The sequence below is a fragment of the Salvelinus namaycush genome, chromosome 20, assembly GCF_016432855.1.
Source record: "Salvelinus namaycush isolate Seneca chromosome 20, SaNama_1.0, whole genome shotgun sequence".
NCBI classification, from domain to species: domain Eukaryota; kingdom Metazoa; phylum Chordata; class Actinopteri; order Salmoniformes; family Salmonidae; genus Salvelinus; species Salvelinus namaycush.
In genome coordinates, this window is record NC_052326.1 from 32,687,125 (window position 1) to 32,705,668 (window position 18,544).

The window sequence follows — 18,544 nt, forward strand, 5'->3', positions numbered from 1 at the left end:
CCAGATTGAGGGTTATTACCCACGAGTATGTGGAGTGCTAATATTTAGTCTAACTTACAGATATTCAATATTACGCTTTTATCTTGAGGCGATCTGCACCGCTGTGTTCAGACCGCCATCTTTACCTCCCTGATGATTCTGCTTGCTGGTATTCAGACTTACCTGATTGAGGCGCGTAATATATATTATATAAGCATATACAATTTCAGTTGGACATGTCTTAGTGTTGGACTGTGCCATCCCCACAGCCTCCACAATGGATTAGTCCACTCAGACAGAGGTGAATCAGACAGGTGTCTTGTACACCATGAAAAAAATATATATACAGTTGAAGTCGGAAGTTTACATGCACTTGGGTTGGAGTCATTAAAACTATTTTTTCAACCACTCCGCAAATTTCTTGTTAACAAACTATAGTTTTGGCAAGTCGGTTAGGACATCTACTTTGTGCATGACACAAGTAATTTTTCCAACAATTGTTTACAGGCAGATTATTTCACTTATAATTCACTGTATCACAATTCCAGTGGGTCAGAAGTTTACATAACACTTAAGTTGACTGTGCCTTTAAACAGCTTGGAAAATTCCAGAAAATGATGTCATGACTTTAGAAGCTTCTGATAGGCTAATTGACATCATTTGAGTCAATTGGAGCTGTACCTGTGGATGTATTTCAAGGCCTACCTCCAAACTCAGTGCCTCTTTGCTTGACATCATGGGAAAATCTAAATAAATCAGCCAAGACCTCAGAAAATAAATTGTAGACCTCCACATGTCTTGTTCATCCTTGGGAGCAACTTCCAAACGCCTGAAGGTACCACGTTCATCTGTACAAATAATAGTACGCAAGTATAAACACCATGGGACCACACAGCCGTCATACCGCTGAGGAAGGAGACACGTTCTGTCTCTTAGAGATGAACGTACTTTGGTGCGAAAAGTGCAAATCAATCCCAGAACAACAGCAAAGGACCGTGTGACGATGCTGGAGGAAGCCGGTACAAAAGTATCTATATCCACACTAAAACAAGTCCTATATCGACATAACCTGAAAGGCCGCGCAGCAAGGAAGAAGCCACTGCTCCAAAACCGCCATAAAAAAGCCAGACTACAGTGTGCAACTGCACATGGGGACAAAGATGGTACTTTTTGGAGAAATGTCCTCTGGTCTGATGAAGCAAAAATAGAACTGTTTGGCCATAATGACCATTGTTATGTTTGGAGGAAAAGGGGGTATGCTTGCAAGCCGAAGAACACCATCCCAACCGTGAAGCACGAGGGTGGCAGCACCATGTTGTGGGGGTGCTTTGCTGCAGGAGGGAATGGTGCACTTCACAAAATACATGGCATCATGAGGCAGGAAAATGATGTGGATATATTGAAGCAACATCTCAAGACATCAGTCAGGAAGTTAAAGCTTGGTCGCAAATGGGTCTTCCAAATGGACAATGACCCCAAGCATACTTCCAAAGTTGTGGCAAAATGGCTTAAGGACAACAAAGTCAAGGTATTGGAGTGGCCATCACAAAGCCCTGACCTCAATCCTATAGAAAATTTGTGGGCAGAACTGAAAAAGTGTGTGTGAGTAAGGAGGCCTACAAACCTGACTCAGTTACACCAGCTCTGTCAGGAGGAATGGGACAAAATTCACCCAACTTATTGTGGGAAGCTTGTGGAAGGCTACCCAAAACGTTTGACCCAAGTTAAACAATTTAAAGGCAATGGTACCAAATACGAATTGAGTGCATGTAAACTTCTGACCCACTGGGAATGACCCACTGGGAAAGCTGAAATAAATCACTCACTACTATTATTCTGAAACTCACATTCTTAAAATAAAGTGATGATCCTAACTGACCTAAGACAGGGAATTTTTACTAGGATTAAATGTCAGGAATTGTGGAAAAACTGAGTTTAAATGTATTTGGCTAAGGTGTATGTAAACTTCCGACTTCAACTGTAGCATCGAGCATGGTGTTGACACAGTAAAGAGAGAATGCCACCGAATTGCTTGTTCACAGCCTGTCGCCAGTTTTGTTGAGCAGGCGTTTCAATGCCATTACAGAGGGTATCACGTCTGCTGCAGGTGCAGTTGATGAGCTTATTTCTCGAGTCAGTTGTTTGAATGGAGGTAGCTAGTGTGTTTCTAAGTTTTGAACATGTTCTCAAATGCCATTGAAATGGCAGCAAGCGGTATGACCACCAGCACATTCATGAGCATGAAATACGACTTCCCTCAGTATAAAATCCTCGACGACCCACTGTGCTGTCACACTCAGCATGCTCATGGGGCTGATATCGCTGGTCCAAATGTCAGTCGTGAAGCTAATAGCAGTGACGCTATTACTGTGTAACTCCGGTAGGGAAACATCTGAAACATAGCGCACTTGGTAACTTAGTGTGTACCGGTGCTCGAACATTCGTTGAAAGCCAACATCACACACGACAGAGAACGGGCAATGAAGGGGCAATGAATTCCATTATCTTGGCGTTATTGGATTTCACCTTTTTGAGTTGTCTCGCTGAAATTTTCTTATTCTTTCAAATGACTGCTCAACTTGTTGACTGCTCGATCCACACAGCAGACCCTGTGGGCTAGGTTAGGAATGCTGTGTTGCATGTGTAGCGCTACATTTTACGTGGCGTCATTACGTCATGTACGTACGTTATATAGGTATGCACGTCAGCTTTGACATCGGCGTTAAACTAGACATCGGGCCAATGGCGATGTTGGCATTTTTAGCTAATATCGGCCGATTCCGATATCTTCACCAATATATCGTGCATCCCTAATAATCACCTCAATAAATTGGTTATAGGCCTCCCGGGTGGCGCAGTGGTCTAGGGCACTGCATCGCAGCGCTAGCTGCGCCACCAGAGACTCTGGGTTCGCGCCCAGGCTCTGTCGCAGCCGGCCGCGACCGGGAGGTCCATGGGGCGACGCACAATTGGCCTAGCGTCGTCCGGGTTAGGGAGTGTTTGGCCGGTAGGGATATCCTTGTCTCATCGCGCACCAGCGACTCCTGTGGCGGGCCGGGCGCAGTGCGCGCTAACCAAGGGAGCCGGGTGCACGGTGTTTCCTCCGACACATTGGTGCGGCTGGCTTCCGGGTTGGAGGCGCGCTGTGTTAAGAAGCAGTGCGGCTTGGTTGGGTTGTGTTTCGGAGGACGCATGGCTTTCGACCTTCGTCTCTCCCGAGCCCATACGGGAGTTGTAGCGATGAGACAAGATAGTAATTACTAGCAATTGGATACCACGAAAATTTGGGAGAAAAGGGGGTAAAATTTATTTAAAAAATAAATACAAATAAATAAATTGGTTATAACAAACTCCAAACACAGTAATGTCGACAGCTAAATGGATCCGGAGGACGTGACAAAGAAAGTTGAAGCAGGCAAATGTTTACTGGTTGCTCAGGAGGGAAAGGGGAATTCAGATCTGTTGAAGACATTTGACTTAGTTGTGGAATAAATAGGGTAGAGGAGCAAGCGTTGCGTGAGTATTGTGTGTTCCAGGCAGTTGCTGTTAGATTACAATACACTTTTTTGGACCATTTGGAACAGTGTAAACAACACTAAATAAGTAAGTGTACCAGAGAGTCTGTTCTAACGATGAAAAAAAAATATATGAAGCCTTTATTACAGCAGACTAAAAACAGTTGCATTCGTGAATTGCGCTTTATTTATTGTTTATCAAATTATTGTTTTCTTGCTCAAACCGTGAGCAACACCTGTCACTCAAACATTTCTCTCAAAACATAGGGATGTCGATTCGTACGGGACTAGTATTATCAGAGGACCTTGGAGTTAGATTATTTCTGTCTGGAATTGTTACTCTCCTGCCATGTACAAATTACTGACATGGCAGATTCGGACAGGACTAAAATGACAGATGTGGTGTTTTGTGCTTGTGCACATGATTACATTACCCGACCACCCCCAGTAAAACTATTCCCGTCCGAATAGGGCTTTAGGCAAGGGCTGTTTCCTCCTCTGCTGCTGCTGCCTCAGCAGCATTGTTCTCAATCCCAATATGCTGGTTAATTTTGCTATTATGCACGTAGCAACACAGGGAAAAGTACCAATTCTACGGCGCACTGAACCTTGTTTCAGAACCACTGACAGCGTCCATATCCAACGCGGGAGAAAGCGCACATTTGTTATGAAATAATATTTGATTTATTGCACCATTGTTTTTATTTAATATAACCATATACAATTTCAGTATCACATGTCTTAGATTGATGGACTGTGCCATCCCGTGGCCTCCGCAATGGATTAGTCCTTGGAGACCGGCGCAAATCAAACAGGTGTGCACCATAAAATGTAAAAAAACTAAACATTGTGACTGCTCGTCTAACAGCCTATCGACCATTCAACTAAATTGGGTCAGCCCTAGTTGATTTTGTGGTCAATGAACTATTTCTTTGTGGATTTTGATTATTGCTTGCAGGGTTCTAGACAAACTTTTTCCACTGGTGGCGCTGGTACTAATAACTTTTTCAGTTGATTGCACCAGCACATGATTAAATCGGAAAAAAAGATCCACTCTACGTGGCAATAATGACTTGACCTGTGTCCCATAATGTGCCTGCATTCCATACAGAACCAGGCTAATAATAACTAGCGATCTTTTAAATTAGCATGCCCTTGCAGGGCTTAACATTCAGATAAATTTGCAAGTGGCACACCGGGCCAATGCTAACTGAAAGCTACTGGCCCGAATGAAAAGAATACTGGCCCGGGAAACTGGATGATGCACGCATCATTTTAAATGTTATCTTTAATTTGCGGGCTGAGCAAGTAGCCTATAGCCTATAAAGACCTACCCTCCATACACAAATAATTACATTTTAATTTGACAATATCATATTTACATTGATTGTTTGGAGGGAAGAAATTAAACCTTTCCAAAATCTCAAAAAGTGTGTTATTGTTAGCGATTTTGAACAGTCAGTCAATTGCAGGGCCTATAAAATCAGTTTTACCTTTTAGTAAATCCTGTTTCCTCGGTTTTGTTTTTACAGGTTTCCTAATTTTCCTTGTTTTTTCAGGTTTTCACTTTTTCACTTTTTTTTTATAAAAAAAACAAATTAGATGTTTAAAGTCCACAATTTTTTTTTTTTTTTAATTCATTGTTTTTTTGTAAGTTATTGGCTTTAGGTGAGATTATTCTTTACAGAGTCAAGTATATTTTTCCAGGCCTCAATTATTTCTTGACTAGCACCATTCATTCTCGCTGTCGATTTAATGTTATAACTTCTAATAGTAACTGTATCCACTGGCGAGTTGGGAGAGCGTGAAGTGATTGCCATTTAGGAGCCAACATCTTTTTTGCAGCAGTGCTGCCTGCCAGCAGTAATCGTTTCTGATTGATTGAGAGATTCCAGGTATCCACTTGGTCATTTTGTGTGTGTGTGTATATATATATATATATATATATATATATATATATATATATATATATTAGGTTTTCTGTAATTACTACAGTGCCTATCTCATTCATATCTAATTATTGGAGGTATACAAGTTGTTTTTGAAATAGGTCACTAATTTTATCTACGGCCACTGCGCGTAATGGTCATATGGGCGGGTATTCCAACTGTTTCCAATGTAATCTTTTTTTACGGTTACCTAGGTTTTAACTTGGACCGCTTTGTATGTATATAATCCTTTATGAGCATATGTACTGTACCTTTGTGATTAATTATGATTGACTATGCACTGAATTGAATTGTTTCCACACCCACCATGCATCACGTGCGTAATGGTCATGTGAGGTGCAATGTGTATATTTTTGGGTTTTGAGTCTGTTTGACCTGACGAAGATCTGTTTCAGATCGAAACGTTGTCATTAAAGTGGTAAATTGAGAGCATAAACAGTGTGAGGACCGTTCTGTTCTTTACAAGTATTCTTTATTAGCCCAGCACTGAAGTTTTTAAGGATGTGCGTATGACCACAAACTTTTCTGTAGATGGTATTTCCTTTTCATATGACACTCCCAAGCTGCAAGGCTCCATTACGCACCTCCATTTGTGTGTCAATCTGAGATGACAAATCGAAACGAAGAGGATTTTAACCTCCATAAGACATTTGAAATCACAACGGAAGAATATGCCCGCATTATGACACTCTTTGTTTGACAATCATGTTGATCCAGTTAAAACAACGGATTCACTACAAAAGAGACTGAAACACCTATATGACAGAGGGACTCATCTGCATCTCCACTCTGTCACTTTGAATGACTATTTGGGCAAGAAACTGATTCCATGAGGCCTTAGAATCCAGAAGGCACCCACAATCTGCAGAGACAATGAGACTTTGTGACCGGTGGTGCTAAATAACGAACAAATGCTCATTTGTGTTCATGGCTCTCATTATTCATGGATGGAATATGTGAGAAGATACAAGCGGTGAGATTACAACTGCACGCCTCAATAACTGACCGAGAGAAACTCACAAGTATGGAAAGCACACTTCTGAAATTCAAAACTTACCTGGAGTAGGACATCAGAGCGAGAAAGATAAAGGAGTTCGATCGACACTCCAATGACTGTAAACAGAACGAGGTGTATCTGGGGAGAGGGAATCCCCGGCGAGGCCGTAGACAAACGAACAGTGGCGTCAGAGACAACCAACGACAGGCTACCCCACCTCTGCACTCGAGTGCATCTTCTCTTGATGCAGATCTGGATTACAACTATGATTCCTATGATAGTGGAGATTTTTTAGGATAGAAGCGAGGGGGAAGAGAAAACCCTCAATGGCCCAAATCAAATCATCAAATTTTATTTGTCACAAACACATGGTTAACAGATGTTAATGCGAGTGTAGCGAAATGCTTGTACTTCTAGTTCTGACAATGCAGTAATATCCAACGAGTAATCTAACCAAACAATTTCTCAACAACTACCTTATACACACAAGTGTAAAGGAATTAATAAGAATATGTACATAAAAAAAATAATATATGAATGAGTGATGGTATAGAACGGCATAGGCAAGATGCAGTAGATGGTATAGAGTACAGTATATACATATGAGTTGAGTAATGTAGGGTATGTAAACATATGAAGTGGCATTGTTTAAAGTGGCTAGTGATACATTTATTACATCAAGATGGCAAGATGCAGTAGATGGTATAGAGTACAGTATATACATATGAGATGAGTAATGTAAGGTATGTAAACATATGAAGTGGCATTGTTTAAAGTGGCTAGTGATACATTTATTACATCAAGATGGCAAGATGCAGTAGATGGTATAGAGTACAGTATATACATATGAGATGAGTAATGTAAGGTATGTAAACATATGAAGTGGCATTGTTTAAAGTGGCTAGTGATACATTTATTACATCAAGATGGCAAGATGCAGTAGTTGGTATAGAGTACAGTATATACATATGAGATGAGTAATGTAGGGTATGTAAACATTATATAAAGTGACTAGTGATACATTTATTACATACATTTTTCCATTATTACAGTGGCTGGAGTTCAGTCAGTATGTTGGCAGCAGCCACTTAATGTTAGTGATGGCTGTTTAACAGTCTGATGGCCTTGAGATATAAGCTGTTTTTCAGGTTCTCGGTCCCCGCTTTGATGCACCTGTACTGACCTCGCCTTTTGGATGATAGCGGGGTGAACAGGCAGTGGCTCGGGTGGTTGTTGTCCTTGATGATCTTTTTGGCCTTCCTGTGACATCGGGTGGTGTAGGTGTCCTGGAGGGCAGGTAGTTTGCCCCCGGTGATGCGTTGTGCAGACCTCACTACCCTCTGGAGAGCCTTCCGGTTATGGGCGGAGCATTTGCCGTACCAGGCGGTGATACAGCCCGACAGGATGCTCTCGATTGTGTATCTGTAAAAGTTTGTCAGGGTTTTTGCGCCTTCACCACACTGTCTGTGTGGGTGAAACTTTTCAGTTTGTATGATGTGTACGCCGAGGAACCTAACTTTTCACCTTCTCTACTGCTGTCCCTTCGATGTGGATGCTGTCCCTTCGATGTGCTGTTTCCTGAAGTCCACGATCATCTCCTTTGTTTTGTTGACGTTGAGTGAGAGGTTTTCCTTACACCACACTCCGAGTGCACTCACCTCCTCCCTGTAGGCTGTCTCGTCATTGTTGGTAATCAAGCCCACTACTGTTGTGTCGTCTACAAACTGATTGAGTTGGAGGCGTGCATGGCCACTCAGTCGTGGGTGAACAGGGAGTACAGGAGGGGGCTGAGCACGCACCCTTGTGGGGCCCCAGTGTTGAGGGTCAGCAAAGTGGAGATGTTTTTTCCTACTTTCACTACCTGGGGGATGCCCTTCAAATGATGTTGAGCTTGGAGGGTACTATGGTGTTGAATGCTGAGCTGTAGTCAATGAACAGCATTCTTACATAGGTATTCCTCTTGTCCAGATGTGATAGGGCAGTGTGATGGCGATTTTATCGTCTGTGGACCTGTTGGGGCGGTATGCAAACTGAAGTGGGTCTAGGGTGGCCGGTAAGGTGGAGGTGATATGATCCTTGACTAGTCTCTCAAAGCACTTCATGATGACAGAAGTGAGTGCTACGGGGCAGTAGTCATTTAGTTCAGTTATCTTTGCCTTGGATACAGGAACAATGGAGGCCATCTTGAAGTATGTGGGGACAGCAGACTGGGATAGGGAGCGATTTAATATATCTGTGAACACACCAGCCAGCTGGTCTGCGCATGCTCTGAGGACGCGGCTAGGGATGCCGTCTGGGCCGGCAGCCTTGTGAGGGTTAACACGTTTAACCTGTCTAGCCCCTGGGTTCCGCTAGCGGAACCCCCCCCCACATTCCACTGAAAAGGCAGTGCGCGAAATTCAAAAAATATTTTTTAGAAATATTTAACTTTCACACATTAACAAGTCCAATACAGCAAATGAAAGATAAACATCTTGTGAATCCAGCCAACATGTCCGATTTAAAAAAAATGTTTTACAGCGAAAACACCACGTATATTTGTTAGCTCACCACCAAATACAAAAAAAGCACAGACATTTCTTTCACAGCACAGGTAGCTTGCACAAAACCGACCAAATAGAGATAGAATTAGTCACTAACCAAGAAACAACTTAATCAGATGACAGTCTTATAACATGTTATACAATAAATCTATGTTTTGTTCGAAAAATGTGCATATTTCAGGTATAAATCATAGTTTTACATTGCAGCTACAATCACAAATAGCACCGAAGCAGCTAGAACAATTACAGAGACCAACGTGAAATACCTAAATACTCATCATAAAACATTTATGAAAAATACATGGTGTACAGCAAATGAAAGACAAACATCTTGTGAATCCAGCCAATATTTCAGATATTTTAAGTGTTTTACAGCGAAAACACAATATAGCATTATATTAGCTTACTACAATAGCCAACCACACAACCGCATTCATTCAACGCAAAGGTAGCGATAGCGAAAAAAAACAGCAAAAGATATAAATTTATTCACTAACCTTCACAATCTTCATCAGATGACAGTCCTATAACATCATATTACACAATACATATATGGTTTGTTCGAAAATGTGCATATTTAGAGCTGAAATCCGTGGTTATACATTGTGAAAACGTAGCAACTTTTTCCCAGAATGTCCGGATATATTTCTGACACTCACCTAATCTGACCAAATAACTTATCATAAACTTTACTAAAAAATACATGTTGGACAGCAAATGAAAGATACACTAGTTCAATAATGCAACCGCTGTGTTAGATTTTTAAAAATAACTTTAGTACGACATACAGCTTACGTTATAGCGAGACAGCGCCCAAAATCAGGGCGGAAAATATTACTAAACATTTTCAACAGAAATACGAAATAACATCATAAATGGTTCCTACTTTTGCTGAGCTTCCATCAGAATCTTGTAGTCTCTGGTGGCACAGCTAGCACTGCGATGCAGTGCCCTAGACCACTGCGCCACCAGAGACTCTGGGTTCGAGCCCAGGCTCTGTTGCAGCCGGCCGTGACCGGGAGGTCCATGGGGCGATGCACAATTGGCCTAGCGTCGTCCGGGTTAGGGAGGGTTTGGCCGGTAGGGATATCCTTGTCTCATCGCGCACTAGCGACTCCTGTGGCGGGCCGGGTGCAGTACACGCTAACCAGGTCGCCAGGTGCACGGTGTTTCCTCCGACACATTGGTGCGGTTGGATGCGTGCTGTGTTAAGAAGCAGTGCGGCTTGGTTGGGTTGTGTTTCGGAGGATGCATGGCTTTCGACAATCGTCTCTCCCGAGCCCATACGGGAGTTGTAGCGATGATAGTAACTACTAACAATTGGATACTACGAAATTGGGGAGAAAAGGGGGTAAAATAAAATAAAAAAATACACAAAGAAATGGTTAATTGACCACGAAATCAACATTTTGCAATGGCCATCTGTCTCCGGACTTGAACCCCATTGAAAACCTGTGGTTTAAATTGAAAAGGGCAATCCATAAGCGCAAACGAAGCATATCAAGGATCTAGAAAGACCATTCCTTCATACAGAATCTAAGATCCCTCCCAATGTGTTCTCCAATCTCATAAAACATTTTAGAAAAAGGCTCTGTGTCATTAAACATTATATTGTTGAGAGGGATGAGGCAAAAGGAATGGTAAAAAAGTCTGGCTACATAACCGATTAGCAAACGTACTGCAAATTGAGAAATGTGACTAAACTGAATAAAAATAAGAAGAAACTAGACTATGAAACAAAGGTAAATGGCACAAAGAATGGTAGTAAAAAGCTTTGGAGCACCTTAAATAAAATTTTGGGCAAAAAGGCAAACTCCGCTCCATCCATTCATTGAATCAGATGACTCGTTCATCACAAAACCCACTGATGTTGCCAATTACTTTAATACTTATTTTCATTTGCAAGATTAGGGATCTTAGGCATGACATGCCAGCAACAAATGCTGACACTACACATCCAAGTATAACTGATCAAATTATGAACGACAAGAATTGTAATTTTGAATTCCGTAAAGTGAGTGTGGAAGAAGTTACTTTTTTTGTCTATCAACAATGACAAGCCACCGGTGTCTGACAACTTGGATGGAAAATGACTGAGGATAATAGTGGACGATATTGACACTCCTATGTGCCATCTCTTCAATCTAAGCCTGCTAGGAAGTGTGTGTCCTCAGGCCTGGAAGGAAGCTCAAAAAGCCGACCAATCGGCCTGTTACCAACCCTTTTGTAAACTTTTGGAAAAAATTGTTTGTTTTATTTGACCAGATACAAAGCTATTTTACAATAAACAAATTGACAACAGACTTTCAGCACGCTTATAGGGAAGGACATTCAACAAGCACAGCACTTACATGCATGACTGATGATAGGCATAGAGAAATTGATGATAAAAGATTGTGGGAGCTGTTTTGTTTGACTTCAGTGCAGCTTTTGACATAGTCTGCTGATGGAAAAACGTATGTGTTCTGGCTTTACACCCCCTGCTATATTGTGGATAAGGAGTTAACAGTTTAACAAAACACAGAGGGTGTTATTTAATGGAAGCCTCTCCAACATAATCCAGGTAGAATCAGGAATTCCCCAGGGCAGCTGTCTAGGCCCTTTACTTTTTTCAATCTTTACTAATGACATGCCACTGGCCTTGAGTAAAGCCAGTGTGGCTATGTATGCAGATGACTCAACACTATACACGTCCACTATAATGGCGCCGGAGGGGACGGCTGCCGTTTTACGTGCACCTAACCAACTGTGCTATATTGTTAGTTTTTTCGCGTTGTTTGTAACACACTATCTACCGAGAGAGTTCTCATCTATATTATTCGTAGCTGTTTATTTACTACCACAAACTGATTCTGGCACTAACAACACATTTAACGAGCTTTATAAGCAAACAAGAAAATGCTTATCCAGAAGCTGCTCTCCTAGTGGCCGGGGACTTCAATGCAGGCAAACTTAAATCCGTTTTACCTAATTTCTACCAGCATGTCACATGTGAAACCAGAGGGGAAAACCCCCAGAAATCCTAGACCCATGGGTCCCCAGATCCTCAAAATTCTACTGCTGCACAATCGAGAGCATCCTGACCGGTTGCATCACCGCCTGGTATGGCAACTGCTTGGCATCTGACCGTAAGGCGCTACAGAGGGTAGTGAGTACGGCCAGTACATCACTGGGACCATGTTTCCTGCCCCCCCCCCCCCCCATTTGTTTTTACACTGCTGCTACTCGCTATTTATTACCTATTCATAGTCACTTCACCCCTACCAACATGTACAAATTATCTCGTTTAACCTGTACCCCTGCACATTGACTCGGTATCCCCTGTATATAGCCTCGTTATTGTAACAATAGTGCCGGAGAAGAAGGCTGATATTTTACGTGTCCCAACCGATTGTGTTTTTGTTTGTTTATTTGTTTGTAACACATTTTTAAACTGCATTGTTGGTTATTAAGGGCTCGTAGGTAAGCATTTCACTGTAAGGTCTAAACCTGATGTATTCGGCGCATGTGACAAATCAGTTTTTATTAGAATTTTTTACCACAGCGAGTGAAATCACTGCAATACTTAATAAAGAGCTGCAGTTACTTTCAGAATGGGAAGCAAGGAATAAATTAGTCCTAAATATATTTAAAAAAACTAAGAGCATTGTATTTGGGACAAATCATTCACTAAACCAAAACTCAACTGAATGTTGTATTACATAATGTGGAAATTGAGCCAGTTGAGGTGACTAAACTGCTTGGAGTAGCCCTGGATTGTCAACTGTCATGGTCAAAACATGTTTATACAACAGTAGCTATGGGGAGAAGTCTGTCCATAATAAAGTGCTGCTCTGCCTTTTTAACAACACTATCAACAATGCAGATCCTACAGGCTCTAGTTTTGTCGCACCTACAGTGGTTGCTCCACTAAAAGTTTTGCTATTATGCTGCAGGACAGAGGTAATTTGTGGTTTAGTACGGTACCCTGCGTCACCACCTCATTGCTCCAGACCAGCGCAAGGGGGAGTTAGAGCACTGATTATGCTTTTGGGTCCTACTGCGTCTCTAACTGACAATGAATGGGCTACATAAACCTAAATAGAAACTGATAATTGTGCACGACTTCAGTATTACTTACTAAAACTGTTGTTACACTAAGGTTTTTATTATTTTATTTTGTTAGGATTATTTTGCTCTTACTGTAGGCCACTCCTGACCGGTCACGTTATACAGCGCCTGAGTGGTGCAACGGTCTAAGACACTGCATAGCAGTGCAAGCTGTTTTGCTACAGATGCTGGTTCAATACCCGTGCTGCCCTCGACTGGGAGACCCATGAGATGATTGTAGGTTTTTGGTTTCCCTCCCTCTAAAAACAGAAATAAATAATTATAAATAACAAACTGGCTTTATTTACAAATTAGTAACAATGTCTCACCCCATGTTCAAGAATGGCCTTTTTCTCACTCATTTTACTTTATTTGAAAACGAAGTAATCTCCAAAATATTGTTATTTTTTAAACAAAGCTATTATTATTATTATTATTTTAGAATGATATAAAACCATGTTGGATATTCTCACAGATATATTATTAACCCTGTTATTAGCATGACAATATATATTGGTCATATTGTTCATGGCTCCCAAGTGGCACACAATGGAATTGCCTTGCAGTTCTCCAGCTGTGTCCACTGAAAGCATGCAAGGTTCAAGGCACGAGGGCAGGGAACACGGGATGGGCCCCAGAGCCGCGCACCGAAGACCGACCTAGCCCATGGGGAAGGGAGGAGGAGAAAGGGCGAGGGGGGGTAGACCCCCACCCTGCCGCACTGGCAACACTTTAAGGGGCATTGCACTAATAATGGCGCTGACTAGGGAAACGTTCCCGCTGTTCTGTTCTTAGTGCCAGTCTGCATGTTCCAACTAAAACAATGTAACTAATAATGGCATCTTTATGCTCTCGTTAATAAAATAATGATAAAAATACGCATTCAAGATGGCAATGTTTATTTAGTTATGGATCTATAACGAATTACTATGGGAATAAATATCAATGAATTACAGAAATGTCCTCCAATCCTCTATATGTAATTATTGGTGGAGAGTCACGTCATTTTTTCCGATATACTGTAGGCCTACCGTAGGAGACATGAGTCTCACTAGTGTTGAGTAATGTGCTGTTAAAAGTGGTGTAGGTCTTATTTATTTCAAGAGCATATTGAAGTTAGAAGCAACTGGATTTGAAGCATTAGCCTACAACTATTTTAGCAACATTTCACGCTGCTCTGAGACAAGCATGGGGACTTGTCTTGATAATTAATGAGATTTACATTTTTTATTTATCTCCGTTTGGGTATTGGTTAGACTAGAATTAGAAAATGAGGGTGTAGAAATGTAACCTTTTATTTTACTAGGCAAGTCAGTAAGAACAAATTCTTATTTACAAGGACAGCCTACTCCTTCCTCTTCGTCGGGGAATTGAACCCCGGTCTCCCTCATGCCCGCACGACACAGGGATTCTTTAGCTAAATACTCCCGACCGTCACGTTGTACAGCGCCATATTTTCCGTTCCATTCTAACGGAAACCCTGTGAGGGTTCTTCGTTTTTCCTAGAATAGAAACACCATCATTTTAATCAAATTAATTAAGGAAGTACCAGTCAAATGTTTGGACACACCTACTCATTCCAGGGTTTTTCTTTATTTTGACTATTTTCTACATTGTAGAATAATAGTGAAGACATCACAACTATGAAATAACACACATGGAATCAGTGAAGAACAAATTATTTTTTACAAGGACAGCCTACTCCTTCCTCCCCTTCGGTGAATTGAACCCCGGTCTCCCACGTGCCCGCATTCTCTAGTACAGCCATGCTTCTCAAAGATGCCCTCTGGTGGTCAAACTGGCACTAACTAGCATTAATGATGTCAGTGGTTCACACTTAAATAACGTGCCATAGAATTCTGCGGCACCATGCAAGCTGTGCTGCAGTACGCTGCAAATTTTAAAGTACAAACCACTTTAGACTACTGCCCAGTCGTGTGGTCAGGTGCCACAAAGAGGGACCTCTGAAAATTACAATTGTCTCAGAACAAGGCAGCACAACTGGCCCTTAAATGTAAATTTGGAGCTAACATTAATAATATGCATGTAAATCTCTCATGGCTCAAAGTTGAGGAGATTGACTTCATCATTACTTGTTTTTGTAAGAAGTGTTGACATGCTGAATGCACCGAAATGTCTGTTTAAACTACTAGAACACAGCGTGGACACCCATGCATACCCCACAAGACATGCCACCAAAGGTCTCTTCAGAATCCCCAAGTCAACAACAGACTATAGGAGGTGCACAGTACTACATAGAGCCATGGCTACATGGAACTCTATTCCACATCAGTTAACTGATATAAAAATACACCTTATGGAACACCGGGGACTGTGAAGAGACACACATACACATGATAAGACACGCACTCTACAAACACGTACAGATGGATGTTGTATTGTATATATGTAATAGTAGAGTACTGGCCTAAGGGAATACACTAAATGTATTGGGTAAAGTGTTATGAAATGTAATATTTTAAACTGTATATACCTGTCTTAATGTTGCTGGACGGCAGGAAGAGTAGCTACTGCCAAGGCAGCAACTAATGGGGATCCTTAATAAATACGAAGTGTAATGTGCTGGAGTACTGAAAACAGGGTTTCCAATAATTCTTATATTACTTGTTAAACAAAATCTCTGAGCAATTGTGTTAGTATAAAATAATATAATTTTCAATATTTTTGGCGCATGCAACATAGCTCAGTATTTGTATTATTTATTTTAGACAGTCTGTTTTGCTCATTTTGTATCAAGTGTGCCAATAATTATGGGCCTGACTGTATATAGCTGACTGAGCTGTGGCTTAGCCAGCACCCTACCCTCACTTCTCACCTCTGGCAATCCACAGGCTGTACAATGGGAACACTATTGGACAGCAGTTTGGTTCCAAGTGTAACCGTGGCGATCGTATTGGCTGTGGGATCTATCTAGAGGCATTCGAGGATGGACAAACGACGGTCTTCTTCACCAAAAATGGAAAAGAAGTAAGCTAAGATTTTAGTCTCTTTCACACACGTATGCCTACTACATACAATCAAGCTCTTGCTGTCATTTGAAAAAGATTACTGCACCTCCCTCTGGTATTCATATGTTCTATGATATGTAACAATGAATGCAGATTGCGCCACATATCAGAGATGGAGTCTCAATTTTGTAGTCTTACTCTCGAGACCACATACTGTACATGCAGTCAGGGTCAAGGGTCTGGTCTTAGTCTGGGTCTAGTACTCAATGGTCCTGGACTGGTCCAGACTCAATCTCTGTCGCCCATATGACATATTAGTAACATTGTGTTTGCGTTTAGTTGGGCACGGTGGTGGTCCTAGCGTCTCCAGAGGCGCTCTGCCCGGCCGTGGGGATGCACTCCCTGGGGGAGGAGGTGCAGCTGGACCTGCAAGTGGAGTGGGGGATGGAGAAGGAAGACGGACTGATGATAGTGGACAGCCACGAGGACGAGTGGAGGCGTCTCCATGACGTCAGGGTCACCGGCTCGGTAAGGTCCTGGCTTTGCCTGTTGTCTTCTAGGCTACTTCATACATAATTAATGTTATTCACATAGTCGTCTTCTAGTGGTTACATTACACCTCATCTGCTCAACATATACAAGATGTAAATTGTGTATTACTAGGAATAACATCCTTTGTATGAAGAGAGAGGGTATGGTTAAGTTCCAATGTCCATACTAGCATACCACTTCGAATGCATGCCCAATACATTGCTTCATTCAAGTAGCATGCCTGTGTGGATATCGGAAATAGTCCTTATATGTTTGTATCTGTGTTTCTGTCTGTGTGTGTTTGAATGTTGGTGTCTGTTGGTAACTGCTGAGTGGATACCTGCCTGGTGGTGTTTGGCAATGGCATGCTTGCTGAAGGCAGCTCTTGCTCTGTGAAAACAGCCTTCATACTTTAGCTATACCTGGGATTATCTCTACACACCTGTAGATTACCAAAGTCTGTTTAAGGTAGAAAACTGAGGGGGAGGCCTGGAATGCTTGCTGCTTCAGAAGGAATTTTGATATGAGAGCATAGAGTCTTCCTTTGTTGACTGAACCCTTTACCACATCCTTCAGATCCAAGAGAAATGTCATGGGTTGTCAAGGTGTGACCTAATCATTCACATTGTTTCATAATAGTTTTCTTATTGATAACACTAATCAGTGATTCATGGTGTTTAGTGTTGTTGTTAACCTGTGAAGGCAGGTAGCCTAGTGGTTAGAGCGTTGGGCCAGTAACTGAAGGTTGCTAGGTTCGAATCCCCGAACTGACAAGGTAAAAATCTGTCGTTCTGCCCCTGAACAAGGCAGTTAATCCACTGTTCCTAGGCCGTCATTGTAAATAAGAATTTGTTCTTAACGAACTTCCCTAGTTAAATAAAGGTGAAATAAAAAAATAACAAAAATAAACCTTTCACTTTGGTTGCCTGGCAACAGCAGGGCTAGACGTTTTGCGGTTAGGTTTCTAAACCCAGTGGCCCAACATCGCGAGACTTCCTGGAATGCTTGCGATGCAGACTCGGCAGACCAGACCGGGGTTTGGGGTTTATTTGTAAAGGAATTATTCTACATCTAAAGCCACAACCTAGATTCGCCCCAATGTCTTAAGTAGCTGTACATGTTATTACGCCAAACTCTTGAACGTGACAAACTGACACGTTTTCATTTTCATCAAAAACAACTTTATATCAAAGGAGCGCCTTTGATTTGACGACCTGCACATGCCCAGTTCGGCGCCAGACGACTGTTAGACTCGGTGACGCGTTTCTGTGCATGAGCTTAGCTAGCCAACGTCGCCATCACATCGCCTACAAGCGTGATCTGGGATTTCTATTGGAGAAGCAATTACTACATACACTATGTGGACACCCCTTTTAAATTTGTGAATTCGGCTATTTCAGCCACACCCGTTGCTGACTGGTATAAAATCGAGCACACAGCCATGCAATCTCCATAGACAAACATTGTCAGTAGAATGGCCCGTACTGAAGAGCTCAGTGACTTTCAACGTGGCACCGTCATAGGATGCCACCTTTCCAACAAGTCAGTTTGTCATATTTCTGCCATGCTAGAGCTACCCCAGTCAACTGTAAGTGCTGTTATTGTGATGTGGAAACATCTAGGAGCAACAACGGCTTTGCCGCGAAGTGGTAGGCCACACAAGCTCACAGAACGGGATTTTGGAATGAGATGTTCAACGAGCAGGTGTCCACATACTTTTGACCATGTAGTGTATCGTCATACGAAACCATATTTGGTTAGGTTGACAGTTAGAGATTTCAGTTTTTTTAAGCAGTTTAAAACCACAGCATTTCCTCATTAGACCTTTGTCATATCATTGGGATGATTATTTTGGGATGGTTACTTTTCTTTTTGAGAAAAAGCGGAGTGCCTGCCCCTAGGTATTTTCCCTTAGCTCATGTAAAGTGATAGGTCACTACAAAATCAGCGTGGACTCCACATTTTAATATTT

At 41.8% G+C, this 18,544-nt stretch overlaps 1 protein-coding gene across 2 annotated transcripts in view; it reads left to right on the plus strand.

The window, feature by feature from the left end:
* LOC120065267 (SPRY domain-containing protein 3-like) overlaps positions 1-18,544 on the plus strand; it is an 88,593-nt gene that overhangs the window by 32,373 nt on the left and 37,676 nt on the right. For both annotated transcript variants that reach the window (XM_039016104.1, XM_039016105.1), the window contains exons 4-5: positions 15,925-16,060; positions 16,381-16,569. In XM_039016104.1, the coding sequence (XP_038872032.1) occupies positions 15,925-16,060; positions 16,381-16,569 (325 nt within the window). The remainder of the gene's footprint in view (positions 1-15,924; positions 16,061-16,380; positions 16,570-18,544) is intronic.